Raw genomic sequence first — 16,079 nt, forward strand, 5'->3', positions numbered from 1 at the left:
TAAAACACTTCACATTATATAGTAACAGAGCTATGGACCAGCCTGGCTAAAACACCTCACATTATATAGTAACAGAGCTATGGACCAGCCTGGCTAAAACACTTCACATTATATAGTAACAGAGCTATGGACCAGCCTGGTCCAGCCTGGCTAAAACACTTCACATTATATAGTAACAGAGCTATGGACCAGCCTGGCTAAAACACTTCACATTATATAGTAACAGAGCTATGGACCAGCCTGGACCAGCCTGGCTAAAACACTTCACATTATAGAGTAACAGAGCTATGGACCAGCCTGGACCAGCCTGGCTAAAACACTTCACATTATATAGTAACAGAGCTATGGACCAGCCTGGCTAAAACACCTCACATTATATAGTAACAGAGCTATGGACCAGCCTGACTAACACACTTCACATTATATAGTAACAGAGCTATGGACCAGCCTGGCTAAAACACTTCACATTATATAGTAACAGAGCTATGGACCAGCCTGGCTAAAACACTTCACATTATATAGTAACAGAGCTATGGACCAGCCTGACTAACACACTTCACATTATATAGTAACAGAGCTATGGACCAGCCTGGCTAAAACACTTCACATTATATAGTAACAGAGCTATGGACCAGCCTGGCTAAAACACTTCACATTATATAGTAACAGAGCTATGGACCTTCACATCTATGACTCTCTGTACTGTAGGATGTTATTTCCCTGACAGGATGACCTCTAATGCTCTCTTTCTTTCTCTCCCCTCCCTGTCTCTCTCCCTCCCCTCCCTGTCTCTCTCTCTCCCCTCCCTGTCTCTCTCCCTCTCCCCTCCCTGTCTCTCTCTCTCCCCTCCCTGTCTCTCTCCCTCCCCTCCCTGTCTCTCTCTCTCCCCTCCCTGTCTCTCTCTCTCCCCTCCCTGTCTCTCTCTCTCCCCTCCCTGTCTCTCTCTCTCCCCTCCCTGTCTCTCTCTCTCCCCTCCCTGTCTCTCTCTCTCCCCTCCCTGTCTCTCTCTCCCCTCCCTGTCTCTCTCTCTCCCCTCCCTGTCTCTCTCTCTCCCCTCCCTGTCTCTCTCTCCCCTCCCTGTCGCTCTCCCTCTCCCTTCTCTCTCTTTTCCCCCCTCTCTCCGTTTCCCTTCCCCCTCTCTCAGATATTCCAGACCAGTGCTCTCCGTCTCCCTGTAATCCTCGAGGTACGGTGCGCTGTGAGGACCAAAAGGGCGGCTTCCTCTGCCACTGCTTCACTGGCTGGTCAGGAGTCCGTTGTGAGAAAGGTACTGTGACACGATCTACAGAAACTCAGTGGACTTGTTCCACGTTGCAGCCCACTGGCTGATCCAACCAATCAGCTGGCGTCAGAAATAACTACTCATTACTAGTTGGAGATCAGTCAGTCACAATTTACCCACAATCCCCTATGTGATGCTGCGGAATACGACCAGTGTATTGGGGACATAATCTGGCCACATGGCCAGGGAGAAGGCTACTGTGTTATTGTTCGTCACACAAACAAAGGGACAGAGGTGGGGACAGAGAGTATTTTCTGCAGTGTCACACTGTCTCCAGAATGTGACAATGATCGGTACAGGGTGAGTCCTGTCTGACCTTGACTTGGATAGACCGTGATGAAGCTGTCTCCAGAATGTGACAATGATCGGTACAGGGTGAGTCCTGTCTGTCTGAAGCTTGACTGTCTCCATCCACACACACGCGCTGTCCCTGGAGTGCCACTGGGCTCTGTGTGAGTTGTCTGTATATCTGCCCTCTCTCTCTGCCCTTTCTCTCTGCCCTCTCTCTCTCTCTCTCTTGCTCTCTCTCTCTCTCTCTCCCTCCCTCCCTTTCTCTCTCTCACCAGGGGGCTGGTGGCCTGTCTCTGCGGAGGGGGGGGGCTGGTTACCTGTCTCTGCGGAGGGAGGGGGCTGGTGACCTGTCTCTGCGGAGGGAGGGGGCTGGTGGCCTGTCTCTACGGAGGGAGGGGGCTGGTGGCCTGTCTCTACGGAGGGAGGGGGCTGGTGGCCTGTCTCTGTGGAGGGAGGGGGCTGGTGGCCTGTCTCTACGGAGGGAGGGGGCTGGTGGCCTGTCTCTGCGGAGGGAGGGGGCTGGTGGCCTGTCTCTACGGAGGGAGGGGGCTGGTGGCCTGTCTCTACGGAGGGAGGGGGCTGGTGGCGTCTCTGCGGAGGGAGGGGGCTGGTGACCTGTCTCTACGGAGGGAGGGGGCTGGTGACCTGTCTCTACGGAGGGAGGGGGCTGGTGACCTGTCTCTACGGAGGGAGGGGGCTGGTGACCTGTCTCTACGGAGGGAGGGGGCTGGTGGCCTGTCTCTACGGAGGGAGGGGGCTGGTGACCTGTCTCTGCGGAGGGAGGGGGCTGGTGACCTGTCTCTACGGAGGGAGGGGGCTGGTGACCTGTCTCTACGGAGGGAGGGGGCTGGTGACCTGTCTCTACGGAGGGAGCTGGTGGCCTGTCTCTACGGAGGGAGGGGGCTGGTGACCTGTCTCTACGGAGGGAGGGGGCTGGTGACCTGTCTCTACGGAGGGAGGGGGCTGGTGACCTGTCTCTACGGAGGGAGGGGGCTGGTGGCCTGTCTCTGCGGAGGGAGGGGCTGGTGGCCTGTCTCTACGGAGGGAGGGGGCTGGTGACCTGTCTCTGCGGAGGGAGGGGGCTGGTGGCCTGTCTCTGCGGAGGGAGGGGGCTGGTGACCTGTCTCTACGGAGGGAGGGGGCTGGTGACCTGTCTCTACGGAGGGAGGGGGCTGGTGACCTGTCTCTACGGAGGGAGCTGGTGGCCTGTCTCTACGGAGGGAGGGGGCTGGTGACCTGTCTCTACGGAGGGAGGGGGCTGGTGACCTGTCTCTACGGAGGGAGGGGGCTGGTGACCTGTCTCTACGGAGGGAGGGGGCTGGTGACCTGTCTCTACGGAGGGAGGGGGCTGGTGGCCTGTCTCTACGGAGGGAGGGGGCTGGTGGCCTGTCTCTACGGAGGGAGGGGGCTGGTGGCCTGTCTCTACGGAGGGAGGGGGCTGGTGACCTGTCTCTACGGAGGGAGGGGGCTGGTGGCCTGTCTCTGCGGAGGGAGGGGGCTGGTGACCTGTCTCTGCGGAGGGAGGGGGCTGGTGGCCTGTCTGTGTGAATGCCTTGTGCACTGCTGCTGTCTGTTTCCCAAATGACCCCTCGTCCTGATTCTAGTGCACTACTTTTGACCAGAGTCCCATGAGAATAGGGAGCCATTTGGAACGCAGACTCCATCTCTCACTGTTCTGTGGTGACTCCTGCCTCCCAGCCGTTGGTCGGCAGGCGAAGCCAGAACACAACGTGTCTGACCGACTCTGAGGCGGAGGCTTTTCCTCTGGCCAACCACACGTACACAGAAACCATTCAGCTCATCAGAGCAGTCACTCTAAGCCGCCGGAAAAGAGACGTGTGTGTGATTTACTTGGTTAAAGACGATGTATAACCGTTTTAATCAGAACTCACATTAAAGTGTCATGTGACACTTGGCTACGTTCAATGTAGTTGATGGATAAAGTGATTGGTTCATATTGTCACATGTCCTCTGTGTCTCTCCTGTGATTGGCAGATATCAACGAGTGCAACAAGAAGAATGGAGGATGTGACCACGAGTGTAACAACACTATGGGTAGCTACCATTGCTCCTGTCGCCGCGGTTACATGCTGGTCGGACGCCATATGTGTAACGGTAAGACACACACACACACACACACACACACACACACACACACACACACACACACACACACACACACACACACAAACACCTTACCTGAAGGAAGCATTGAACTGTCCTTACTGTGTGTGTGTGTTTCAGACATGGATGAGTGCCAGGATCCAGGTATGTGTGGGACAGCGAGGTGTGTGAACCAGGATGGAGCCTATGACTGTCTGTGTGAGACGGGATATGTTTACGACAACAACACCAAGACCTGCCTGGGTGAGCAGTACACCAAAAACACATTACTCAGTACTGACACATTATATACATGTAATACATACTATAATGTATAGAATACATTTTATACAGGGCATTCAGAAAGTATTCAGACCCCTTGACTTTTTCCACATTTTATTACGTTACAACCTTATTCTAAAATTGATTAAAAATACAACCGTATGTCATCAATCTACACACAATACCCCATAATGACAAAGTAAAAACTTGAGCTGTTTCTACAACTTGATTTGGAGTCCACCTGTGGTAAATTCAATTGATTGGATATGATTTGGAAAGGCACACACCTGTCTATATAAGGTCCCACAGTTGACAGTGCATGTGAGAGTAATAACCAAGCCATGATGTCTACGGCATTGTACGTGGTGCTCTGAGACAGGATTGTGTCGGCACAGATCTGGGGAAGTTAACCAAAACATTTCTGCAGCATTGAAGGTCCCCAAGAACACAGTGGCTTCCATCTTTCTTAAATGGAAGATGTTTGGAATCACCAAGACTCTTCCTAGAGCTGGCTGCCCGGCCAAACTTAGCAATCGGGGGAGAAGGGCCTTGGTCATGGAGGTGACCAAGAACCCAATGGTCACTCTAACAGAGCTCCAGAGTTCCTCTGTGGAGATGGGAGAACCTTCCAGAAGGACAACCAACTCTGCAGCACTCCACCAATCAGGCCTTTATAGTAGAGTGGCCAGACGGATTCTCGCTTGGATTCTCTGGTATGATGATACCAAGATTGAACTCTTTGTCCTGAATGCCAAGGGTCACGTCTGGAGGAAACCTGGCACCATCCCTACGGTGAAGCGTGGTGGCACCATCCCTACGGTGAAGCATGGTGGTGGCACCATCTCTACGGTGAAGCATGGTGGTGGCACCATCTCTACTGTGAAGCATGGTGGTGGCACCATCTCTACGGTGAAGCATGGTGGTGGCACCATCTCTACGGTGAAGCATGGTGGTGGCACCATCTCTACGGTGAAGCATGGTGGTGGCACCATCTCTACGGTGAAGCATGGTGGTGGCACCATCTCTACGGTGAAGCATGGTGGTGGTGGCACCATCCCTACGGTGAAGCATGGTGGTGGCGGCACCATCCCTACGGTGAAGCATGGTGGTGGCGGCACCATCCCTACGGTGAAGCATGGTGGTGGCGGCACCATCCCTACGGTGAAGCATGGTGGTGGCGGCACCATCCCTACGGTGAAGCATGGTGGTGGCGGCACCATCCCTACGATGAAGCATGGTGGTGGTAGTGTCAGGTTGTGGGAATGTTTTTCAGCGGCAGGGACTGGGAGACTCGTCAGGATGGAGTGAAAGATGAACGGAACAAAGTACAGAGAGATCCTTGATGAAAACCTGCTCCAGAGCGATCAGGACCTCAGACTGGGGAAAAGGGTTCACCTTCCAACAGGACAATGAGTCTCTGAATGTCCTTGAGTGGCCCAGCCAGAGCCCGGACTTGAACCCGATCAAACATCTCTGGAGAGACTTGAAATTAGCTGTGCTGTGACGCTCCCCATCCAACCTGACAGAGCTTGAGAGGATCTGCAGATAAGAATGGGATAAACTCCCCGACTACAGGTGTGCCAAGCTTGTAGCTTCATACCAAAGAAGACTTGAGGCTGTAATCACTGCCAAAGTTGCTTCAACAAAGTAAAAAGTTTGAAAACGTGATAAATGAATAAAAAGTCAAGGTGTCTGAATACATTTGGAATGCAGTGTGTGTGTATACAGCCAGGTGGAGCTAGTCTAGTGGAGCAGCCAGCTGTCCTCCATACATACCAACACACACTCTGTCATACACACACACACACGCCAGTGGAGGCTGGTGGGAGGCGCTATAGAAGGACCGGCTCATTGTAATGGAATGTAATAAATGGAACGGAGTCCAACGTGATTTCCATACGTTTCATGTTCTTGGATACGAATTCCAGTCATTTACAATGAGCCTGTCCTCCAATAGCTCCTCCTACCAGCCTCCACTGACACACACAATCTCTCTCTCACACACACACACACACACACACAGAGACGACTGCCTCGACTGCCAAAGTAAGCTGTTAGCACGTCATCTTTTTATTTATAGTCAAAACATTCTGTTTAATTTTTTTTTTTTTACAAGACCGATCTCTATCTGCACGACATCCTCTCCTGCCAAACGCTCAATGGTCCTTTAAAATGTCATTGGGAAATGTAATCCTAGTCTTTTATTTGTCAAACAAGTTTGTTCCTGTCTTGCATTCAACTTACTGAGAGAGAGGAGAGGGAGGGAGAAAGAGAGGACGGGAGGGAGGGAAAGCGAAGGAGGGAGGAGGAGGGAGGAAGGGAGGGAGGGAAAGCGGGGGAGGGAGGGAGGGAGGCGGTCACATAGTTACTCTTCAGAAGAACTACCATTTATCCATCTGTATCATAATAAACCTCATGGCTCCTCTTCTAAGGTCATTCAGACAGACAGGGACAGACGTTCTGACTTCATCCCAAATGGTTCCCCATTCCCTATGTAGTGCACTACTTTAGACCCCGGCTGTAGGGGAATAAGGTGCCATTTGGGACATTTTTATTTATTTTACCTTTATTTAACTAGGCAAATCAGTTCCTCCATCTGTTGATGCTGATAACATTTTAGAGACGTTGTTTTTCACTTCAGTGGTTTTCTCCCCCAGTCTTGTCTGGGGGTTGTAGTTCCAGAGATGGACCAATGGACACCCTTCTCTGTTTTTTTCTCCCTCCCTCTTTCTCCCCCCCTCAATCTCTCCCTCCATCTGTTTTTTCTCTCTCCTTCCCTCTTTCTCCCCCTCTCTCTCAGATGTGGACGAGTGTGAGCAGGGAGTGTGTGAGGAGTGTGTGAACACACCAGGTAGTTTCCGGTGTTTCTGTGACGGTCGGCAGGGCAAGAAGTTGAGCCACGACCTCAGGAGCTGTCAGGTAAAATGTCCCCACTCACATTATCAAGACCCGTAGAAAACATTATCAAGACCCGTAGAAAACATTATCAAGACCCGTAGAAAACATTATCAAGACCCGTAGAAAACATTATCAAGACCCGTAGAAAACATTATCAAGACCCGTAGAAAACATTATCAAGACCCGTAGAAAACATTGTCAAGACCCGTAGAAAACATTGTCAAGACCCGTAGAAAACATTGTCAAGACCCGTAGAAAACATTGTCAAGACCCGTTGAAAACATTGTCAAGACCCGTAGAAAACATTGTCAAGACCCGTTGAAAACATTGTCAAGACCCGTAGAAAACATTATCAAGACCCGTAGAAAACATTATCAAGACCCGTAGAAAACATTATCAAGACCCGTAAAAAACATTATCAAGACCCGTAAAAACATTATCAAGACCCGTAGAAAACATTATCAAGACCCGTAAAAAACATTATCAAGACCCGTAGAAAACATTATCAAGACCCGTAGAAAACATTATCAAGACCCGTAGAAAACATTATCAAGACTCGTAGAAAACATTATCAAGACCTGTATGTATTAGTCCGGGATTCAGTCAAAGGTTAATTATCGACAAGCAACACTGTACTCTAGACCAGGGCTGCCAACCCTCTTCCTGGAGATCTACCGTCCTGTAGATGTTCAGTCTACTAGCTACTTCCAGACACAAATGGGAGAACACCTCACTCTGAGCGTGTTCCTCATCGTAGCAGAGCTGGTTAGGCTGTTTTCATGTTATCCAGAGCGTTGGTGACTGTAACTGTGCTGCTTGTAACAATTTCATTGTTTTTTTGACGACATTTACTGACACTGGTTATATTCAACGGTGTAGCGCTTCACAAGTTCCTCAGTTATTCTGCGCTCTGAAATCGGAGTAGATAGCCAGAGTGAGTTTACTGCTGCATCACTAGACTCATTCCTCCCCCTCTTCCCCCCCCCCCTCTCTCTCGTCCACCAGGAGATCACTACATGCGTCTCTCTCACCATGAAGAGGAACTCCCGTTCTCTCTACCTGGGCCGAATGTTCAGCGGCGTCCCAGTGGTCAGGCTACGCTTCCGCAGGAGAGTCCAGACTGGGTAGGCCTTACCTTTGACCTCTAACCTTTTAACCTTACCGCAGGAGAGTCCAGACTGGGTAGGCCTTTGACCTCTAACCTTACCGCAGGAGAGTCCAGACTGGGTAGGCCTTACCTTTGACCTCTAACCTTTTAACCTTACCGCAGGAGAGTCCAGACTGGGTAGGCCTTACCTTTGACCTCTAACCTTTTAACCTTACCAGTCCTGAGGTTTCAACCTCTTTTCCAAGAGACCTGGAAAGATGGCAGCAAGGCATAAGCATTGTAAGGGTTCATAGTTCCAACCATAGTCTTGTACCATTGTAGAATTATATTACATCCTGTCTTTGTCTCTCCCTCTAGCTTCTCAGCTGAGTTTGACCTCCGTACCTTTGACCCAGAGGGGGTCATCTTCTTCGCTGGTGGTCACCTGAACAGTTCCTGGATTGTTCTTGCAATGCATCATGGGAAACTGGAGCTGCAGCTGAGGTACGGGGCGGTCAGCCGGGTCACCAGCAGCGGGCCTGCCGTCAACGACGGACAGTGGAGAAAGGTCAGAGGTTATTCTGGGGTTTACAAGGGGGGGGGGGTGTAACTTATGGGTTGGGTCTCAATAGTCTAAAGTGGCATCTCCTCTCCTGAGGGGTTGTTGACTCAGGGGTGCATCCCAAATGGGGCCCCCTATTCCCTATGTAGTGCACTACTTTTTGGAGGTGTTACTGGTGACCTGGTCAGAATGTGTGCTGTATAGGAAATAGGATCTCATTTGGGACTGAGACATTGTAGGATAAGAACGTGTCAAATGTTGTTTTTTTAAACAATTTGAGCTCCTGTCTTTTCTGATTGGTCTGTAGATCTCAGTGGAGGAGCAGGGGCGGAGTCTGGTGATAAAGATTGACAGGGAGGCAGTGATGAAGATAGCTGTGAATGGAGATCTGTTCACCATGAAGAAAGGCATGCATGAACTCAACCTGACTGTGGGGGGCGTCCCTTTCAAAGAGGACAGTCTCATCAACCAGGTTAGAGGGGTGGGCTCTGTTCCCTCTAGAATCTCTGTAATGGGCAGATGTGCGTGTTGTGTCCTCGGCCTAATGTGTGTTCTCCAGGTGAACCCGAGGTTTGACGGCTGTATGCGTGAGTGGCGCTGGTTAACCGGAGAGGACACGTCCATTCAGGAGACCATCAGGCCTAATGACAACATGCAGTGTTTCAGTACAGAAAACCCCGGGACCTATTACCCTGGGACGGGCTTCGCTCTGTTCAACATCACATACGGTGGGTCTGGTGTGTGTGTGTGTGTACACGTCTCTATGCAGCTTCTGATATGTATGTATCGTTTACACATTGACCTGTGTGTGTACACGTCTCTATGCAGCTTCTGATTTGTATGTATCGTTTACACATTGACCTGTGTGTGTATAACCACATCTCTCTCTCCCCCAGCAGAGTCCCAGTCTCTGTGTATCCAGCTGACTCGTCTCTCTCCCCCAGCAGAGTCCCAGTCTCTGAGTATCCAGCTGACTCATCTCTCCCCCCAGCAGAGTCCCAGTCTCTGAGTATCCAGCTGACTCATCTCTCTCCCAGCAGAGTCCCAGTCTCTGAGTATCCAGCTGACTCATCTCTCTCCCCCAGCAGAGTCCCAGTCTCTGAGTATCCAGCTGACTCATCTCTCTCCCCAGCAGAGTCCCAGTCTCTGAGTATCCAGCTGACTCATCTCTCTCCCCCAGCAGAGTCCCAGTCTCTGAGTATCCAGCTGACTCATCTCTCTCTCCCAGCAGAGTCCCAGTCTCTGAGTATCCAGCTGACTCTGAGACCAGCCTCCACTGTTGGGGTTCTATTGGCCCTGGTTCATCAGGACAGCGTCCCTCTGTCCATCTCTCTCTCCGACTACCACAGAGACAACCAGGAGTGGCGGGAGGTGAGAGGTTACTTGGCCCAACGCTGTCGGTCTGTCTGACTCTATTTGTTTTATTGGCATGATGTAACAATGTAGATATTGAGAAAGCTTACTTTGGAGATTTACAATGTTAACATAATTAAAATAATAATAATCAATATTGTCAGGGACAACAGTAACAACAATAATCAAGGGTCAAAATAACCATTGTTAGTAGAACAGGTGTGTGAACTCAGGACCAGCTGGATGAGGGGACTGAGGGGACTGAGGCTTCAGTGTGTTAGTAGAACAGGTGTGTGAACTCAGGACCAGCTGGATGAGGGGACTGCGGCTTCAGTGTGTTAGTAGAACAGGTGTGTGAACTCAGGACCAGCTGGATGAGGGGACTGAGGCTTCAGTGTGTTAGTAGAACAGGTGTGTGAACTCAGGACCAGCTGGATGAGGGGACTGAGGCTTCAGTGTGTTAGTAGAACAGATTTGTGAACTCAGGACCAGCTGGATGAGGGGACTGAGGCTTCAGTGTGTTAGTAGAACAGGTTTGTGAACTCAGGACCAGCTGGATGAGGGGACTCTCTTCTTTGCTCAGATCTTGGTATTGCAGGGCTTGGTAATGATATGTCACTGTATGTTTCTAAAACTGAATTGTTTTTATTAATGGATATTGGTCTAATTCTGCCCTGCATGCATGGCTGTCTGACTCTGACCTCTCTCTGTCTGTCTGACTCTGACCTTTCTCTGTCTGTCTGTCTCTGACCTCTCTCTGTCTGTCTGACTGACTCTGACCTCTCTCTGTCTGTCTGTCTGACTCTGACCTCTCTCTGTCTGTCTGTCTGACTCTGACCTCTCTCTGTCTGTCTGTCTGACTCTGACCTCTCTCTCTCTGGCTGTCTGACTCTGACCTCTCTCTGGCTGTCTGACTCTGACCTCTCTCTGTCTGTCTGTCTGACTCTGACCTCTCTCTGGCTGTCTGACTCTGACCTCTCTCTGGCTGTCTGACTCTGACCTCTCTCTGGCTGTCTGACTCTGACCTCTCTCTGTCTGTCTGTCTGACTCTGACCTCTCTCTGTCTGTCTGTCTGACTCTGACCTCTCTCTGTCTGTCTGTCTGACTCTGACCTCTCTCTGTCTGTCTGTCTGACTCTGACCTCTCTCTGTCTGTCTGTCTGACTCTGACCTCTCTCTGTCTGTCTGTCTGTCTGACTCTGACCTCTCTCTGTCTGTCTGTCTGACTCTGACCTCTCTCTGTATGTCTGTCTGTCTGACCTCTCTCTGTCTGTCTGTCTGTCTGACTCTGACCTCTCTCTGTCTGTCTGTCTGACTCTGACCTCTCTCTGTATGTCTGTCTGTCTGACCTCTCTCTGTCTGTCTGTCTGTCTGACTCTGACCTCTCTCTGTCTGTCTGTCTGTCTGACTCTGACCTCTGTCTGTCTGTATGAATTCATGTTTTGTTTGTCTTGAGTGTGATGTCTGTCTGACTGACTCTGACCCCTCTCTCTCTGTCTGTCTGACTCTGACCTCTGTCTGTCTGTATGAATTCATGTTTTGTTTGTCTTGAGTGTGATGTCTGTCTGACTGACTCTGACCCCTCTCTCTCTGTCTGTCTGACTCTGACCTCTGTCTGTCTGTATGAATTCATGTTTTGTTTGTCTTGAGTGTGATGTCTGTCTGACTGACTCTGACCCCTCTCTCTCTGTCTGTCTGACTCTGACCTCTGTCTGTCTGTATGAATTCATGTTTTGTTTGTCTTGAGTGTGATGTCTGTCTGACTGACTCTGACCCCTCTCTGTCTGTCTGTCTGACTCTGACCTCTCTCTCTCTGTCTGTCTGTATGAATTCATGTTTTGTTTGTCTTGAGTGTGATGTCTGTCTGACTGACTCTGACCCCTCTCTGTCTGTCTGTCTGACTCTGACCTCTGTCTGTCTGTATGAATTCATGTTTTGTTTGTCTTGAGTGTGATGTCTGTCTGACTGACTCTGACCCCTCTCTCTCTGTCTGTCTGACTCTGACGTCTGTCTGTATGAATTCATGTTTTGTTTGTCTTGAGTGTGATGTCTGTCTGACTGACTCTGACGTCTGTCTGTCTGTCTCTGACCTCTCTCTGTCTGTCTGTCTGACTCTGACCTCTCTCTGTCTGTCTGTCTGTCTGTCTGACTCTGACCTCTGTCTGTCTGTATGAATTCATGTTTTGTTTGTCTTGAGTGTGATGTCTGTCTGACTGACTCTGACCCCTCTCTGTCTGTCTGTCTGTCTCTGACCTCTCTCTGTCTGTCTGTCTGACTCTGACCTCTCTCTGTCTGTCTGTCTGTCTGACTCTGACCTCTGTCTGTCTGTATGAATTCATGTTTTGTTTGTCTTGAGTGTGATGTCTGTCTGACTGACTCTGACCCCTCTCTCTCTGTCTGTCTGACTCTGACGTCTGTCTGTATGAATTCATGTTTTGTTTGTCTTGAGTGTGATGTCTGTCTGACTGACTCTGACCTCTCTCTGTCTGTCTGTCTGTCTGACTCTGACCTCTGTCTGTCTGTATGAATTCATGTTTTGTTTGTCTTGAGTGTGATGTCTGTCTGACTGACTCTGACCCCTCTCTGTCTGTCTGTCTCTGACCTCTCTCTGTCTGTCTGTCTGACTCTGACCTCTCTCTGTCTGTCTGACTCTGACCTCTCTCTGTCTGTCTGTCTGACTGACTCTGACCCCTCTCTCTCTGTCTGTCTGACTCTGACCTCTGTCTGTCTGTATGAATTCATGTTTTGTTTGTCTTGAGTGTGATGTCTGTCTGACTGACTCTGACCCCTCTCTCTCTGTCTGTCTGACTCTGACCTCTGTCTGTCTGTATGAATTCATGTTTTGTTTGTCTTGAGTGTGATGTCTGTCTGACTGACTCTGACCCCTCTCTCTCTGTCTGTCTGACTCTGACCTCTGTCTGTCTGTATGAATTCATGTTTTGTTTGTCTTGAGTGTGATGTCTGTCTGACTGTCTGTTTCTCTCTTCCCCCCAGTATGTCCTGGTCTCTGTGGGTGATGTGATCGTGGCCAGCGCTCCGGCCTTCCTGTGTGATGCAGAGGTTCATGAGGTCAATGTGACGGTCAGTGGGAACCTGACCATACTAGAGGTGGACGGTCAGCCTGGACAGAGTCACACCACACCAGGACAGGAGACGGTTGACCTCAGCCTGCCTTCAACCACCTTTATAGGAGGGCTCCCCGGTGAGTTAGACGGGTATAGGAGGGCTCCCCGGTGAGTTAGACGGGTATAGGAGGGCTCCCCGGTGAGTTAGACGGGTATAGGAGGGTTCCCCGGTGAGTTAGACGGGTATAGGAGGGCTCCCCGGTGAGTTAGACGGGTATAGGAGGGCTCCCCGGTGAGTTAGACGGGTATAGGAGGGCTCCCCGGTGAGTTAGACTGGTATAGGAGGGCTCCCAGTTGAGTTAGACGGGTATAGAAGGGTTCCCCGGTGAGTTAGACTAGTATAGGAGGGCTCCCCGGTGAGTTAGACGGGTATGGGAGGGCTCCCCGGTGAATTAGACGGGTATGGGAGGGCTCCCCGGTGAATTAGACGGGTATGGGAGGGCTCCCGGTGAGTTAGACGGGTATAGGAGGGCTCCCGGTGAGTTAGACGGGTATGGGAGGGCTCCCCGGTGAATTAGACGGGTATGGGAGGGCTCCCCGGTGAATTAGACGGGTATGGGAGGGCTCCCCGGTGAGTTAGACGGGTATGGGAGGGCTCCCCGGTGAGTTAGACGGGTATGGGAGGGCTCCCCGGTGAATTAGACGGGTATGGGAGGGCTCCCCGGTGAGGTAGACGGGTATAGGAGGGCTCCCCGGTGAGTTAGACTGGTATAGGAGGGCTCCCCGGTGAGGTAGACGGGTATAGGAGGGCTCCCCGGTGAGGTAGACGGGTATAGGCAGAGAGAGACATGCAACAACACACACTCATTACTACTGTACTCTAGACAAACACCCAGTTATGAATAAAGAGCCACACACACACACAGTTTCGCCATTACCATTAACCACTTCTCCTGGTGTCATTAATTTCCGTTCTGACCCCTGACCTGTGACCTCTAACCCCTGTACCAGACGTGCCCCTGGTGTCGACCCTGGTGTCGTCGTTCTACCGCGGCTGCATGGAGGTGACGATCAACGGCCTGGCTCTGGACCTGGACGAGGCCTTCCACAAACACAACGACATCCGCTCCCACTCCTGCCCTCTGCTGGGGGGGGCCTTGTGACCGCTGCAGTCCCCTTCAGCCCCGTCCTCACTGGAGCAGGGGGAAGTTGCCCAGAAACACTGATCTTGGGTCAGTTTGACATTTCTCCCACTAATGGTTAAGGTTAGGATTAGGGGGAGTGGAAGCTGATCCTAGATCTGTAGCAAGGGGAAACTTCACCCCGTCCACTACAGTCCACCATAACCCACAGGGCCTTAACCTAAGTAAGGACTGAGTCCCAAATAGCACTCTATTCCCTATATGACCCCTATGGGTTCTGGTCAAAACTAGTGCACTATTTAGGGAATAGGGTGCCATTTGGAATGTACCCAGGAGCTGGCCGAGTGGCCAACCCTCCTCCCGACCTACCCTCCTCCCGACCTACCCTCCTCCCGACCAACCCTCCTGCCGACCAACCCTCCTCCCGACCAACCCTCAGTCATTCTGCTCTCAGCGTGATTGAATGTAAGAGCAGCACTCTCACATCTGAGGTTGCAGGTGCGTAGGAAAATTCAGTGATATCTTGAAGACAAAAATCCAATATTTCACACGGCTCTTGACAGTGTTTTAGTGTAATGAGCTTATGTACCGGCCTCACGGCCTTCGTCAGAGCTCACGGCGATCCAACTGGATCCATAAGTGGAATAACTGGCAGTACTCCAGAAGAGGTTTGGTCAACTGACCCAGTCCATTGTGGAACAAACCCTATAAGGGGTGTGGGGGTGTAATTCAGTAGCACAAGGCTTTGTTGTTGTAAAACTTGCACACCATCGCAGGTAAAAATGGACTGAGTTTAATAAAAACATCTGTTCGGTGCTTTCCAACTTAATGCAAACTTAGTCTACCTGCAATTTAGCTCTGCACACTGCCTACAGATTACAACATAGGGCCTTCTGTTAATATGACCCCATTAAAGAACCTTCCTTCCCCTCCCAAACCATGCTTCTCGTCCTCCACAGTTACATCCACCCACCGTCAGCCAATGAAACACTCCATACTGTCCCCCTTTCACATGCCCCGCCCTCCTTCCCTCAGTATCACCAATCAGCACACGCCAGGAACACACGTTAAGCCAATCAGACGAGGCTAATTAACATGCAGTACCCAATCAGACACACGGGGGAGGGCATCAAGAACACTGCTTCACCACACTGAGCTACTGAGAGAACAGGAGTGTAAGTGTTGTAATATACTGTATGTGTAAATAATGTGATGCTTTTTAGAAAAAACACAAAAGGAAATAAATAAAGACCTGAACGCATTGAGATAATCACCCAAAACAGTTTCACTTCTCTACAGAATGTCAGAACAACAAACATCTTTCTTCATTTCGTTCGGCCAAAAAGGGCTGCAGTATTTCCTCCTCTGGGATCTAGAGTTTCTGATGAGTTTCACAATGGAGCGATCGATGGTTTTCTCTTCTGCGTTGTGTGTTATTATACTATAGGTTTGTTTGGCTGCTGATTTGTTCTCCTGTCTTTTAGTCTTTACATCCCTGATCACATCAATTCAGTCTGATTTGAAAACTTAATAAAGATGTTGACATGGGAGTTTTAAAACTGGTTGTGGAGAGATTTATTTTTAGTATTTATTTTTTTTTCATCGTGCTGCTCATTATGTCTTAGCCCAGTGTGACCATGATAATGTCCCAAATGGGACCCGATGTGGTCCACTCGTTTTGAACAGGTCCCTGGTCATCAGAGCTGAATACTGCAACGACATCACATGACCACTAGGTGGAACCAGAAGCGTAATAACAAATCACATGGTTCAGTCAGTATTTTTTATAATGTAAAACATTTTAATACCGGGATCCCACCACAGTGAGAGAAGTTGGTTCACATTTCAAACATTTGGTTCTCCTCTCAATTTATGTTCCAGTTAATCACTGGCCCAAGCCCTTCCTACTCTCTGACCCAAGCACTTCCTACTCTCTGACCCAAGCCCTTCCTACTCTCTGAAAAAGCCCTTCCTACTCTCTGAAAAAGCCCTTCCTACTCTCTGACCCAAGCCCT

General features: G+C 50.3%; 1 protein-coding gene across 2 annotated transcripts in view; it reads left to right on the forward strand.

Moving 5' to 3' along the window:
- The window catches only part of LOC135536449 (growth arrest-specific protein 6-like), a 43,449-nt gene extending 27,826 nt beyond the window's left edge, over positions 1 to 15,623 (forward strand). The window contains exons 5-15 of one of the 2 annotated variants that reach the window (XM_064962791.1): positions 1,145 to 1,267; positions 3,569 to 3,688; positions 3,818 to 3,940; positions 6,759 to 6,877; positions 7,862 to 7,980; positions 8,322 to 8,511; positions 8,813 to 8,977; positions 9,065 to 9,233; positions 9,734 to 9,876; positions 12,852 to 13,059; positions 13,934 to 15,623. In XM_064962791.1, coding sequence (XP_064818863.1) covers positions 1,145 to 1,267; positions 3,569 to 3,688; positions 3,818 to 3,940; positions 6,759 to 6,877; positions 7,862 to 7,980; positions 8,322 to 8,511; positions 8,813 to 8,977; positions 9,065 to 9,233; positions 9,734 to 9,876; positions 12,852 to 13,059; positions 13,934 to 14,085 — 1,631 coding nt within the window. In that variant the 3' untranslated portion in view covers positions 14,086 to 15,623. The remainder of the gene's footprint in view (positions 1 to 1,144; positions 1,268 to 3,568; positions 3,689 to 3,817; positions 3,941 to 6,758; positions 6,878 to 7,861; positions 7,981 to 8,321; positions 8,512 to 8,812; positions 8,978 to 9,064; positions 9,234 to 9,733; positions 9,877 to 12,851; positions 13,060 to 13,933) is intronic. The other variant, XM_064962792.1, reaches the window with a different exon arrangement.
- Positions 15,624 to 16,079: the final 456 nt, after the last annotated feature.

This window comes from Oncorhynchus masou, unplaced genomic scaffold, assembly GCF_036934945.1.
Source record: "Oncorhynchus masou masou isolate Uvic2021 unplaced genomic scaffold, UVic_Omas_1.1 unplaced_scaffold_621, whole genome shotgun sequence".
In the NCBI taxonomy this organism is placed as follows: Eukaryota; Metazoa; Chordata; class Actinopteri; order Salmoniformes; family Salmonidae; genus Oncorhynchus; species Oncorhynchus masou.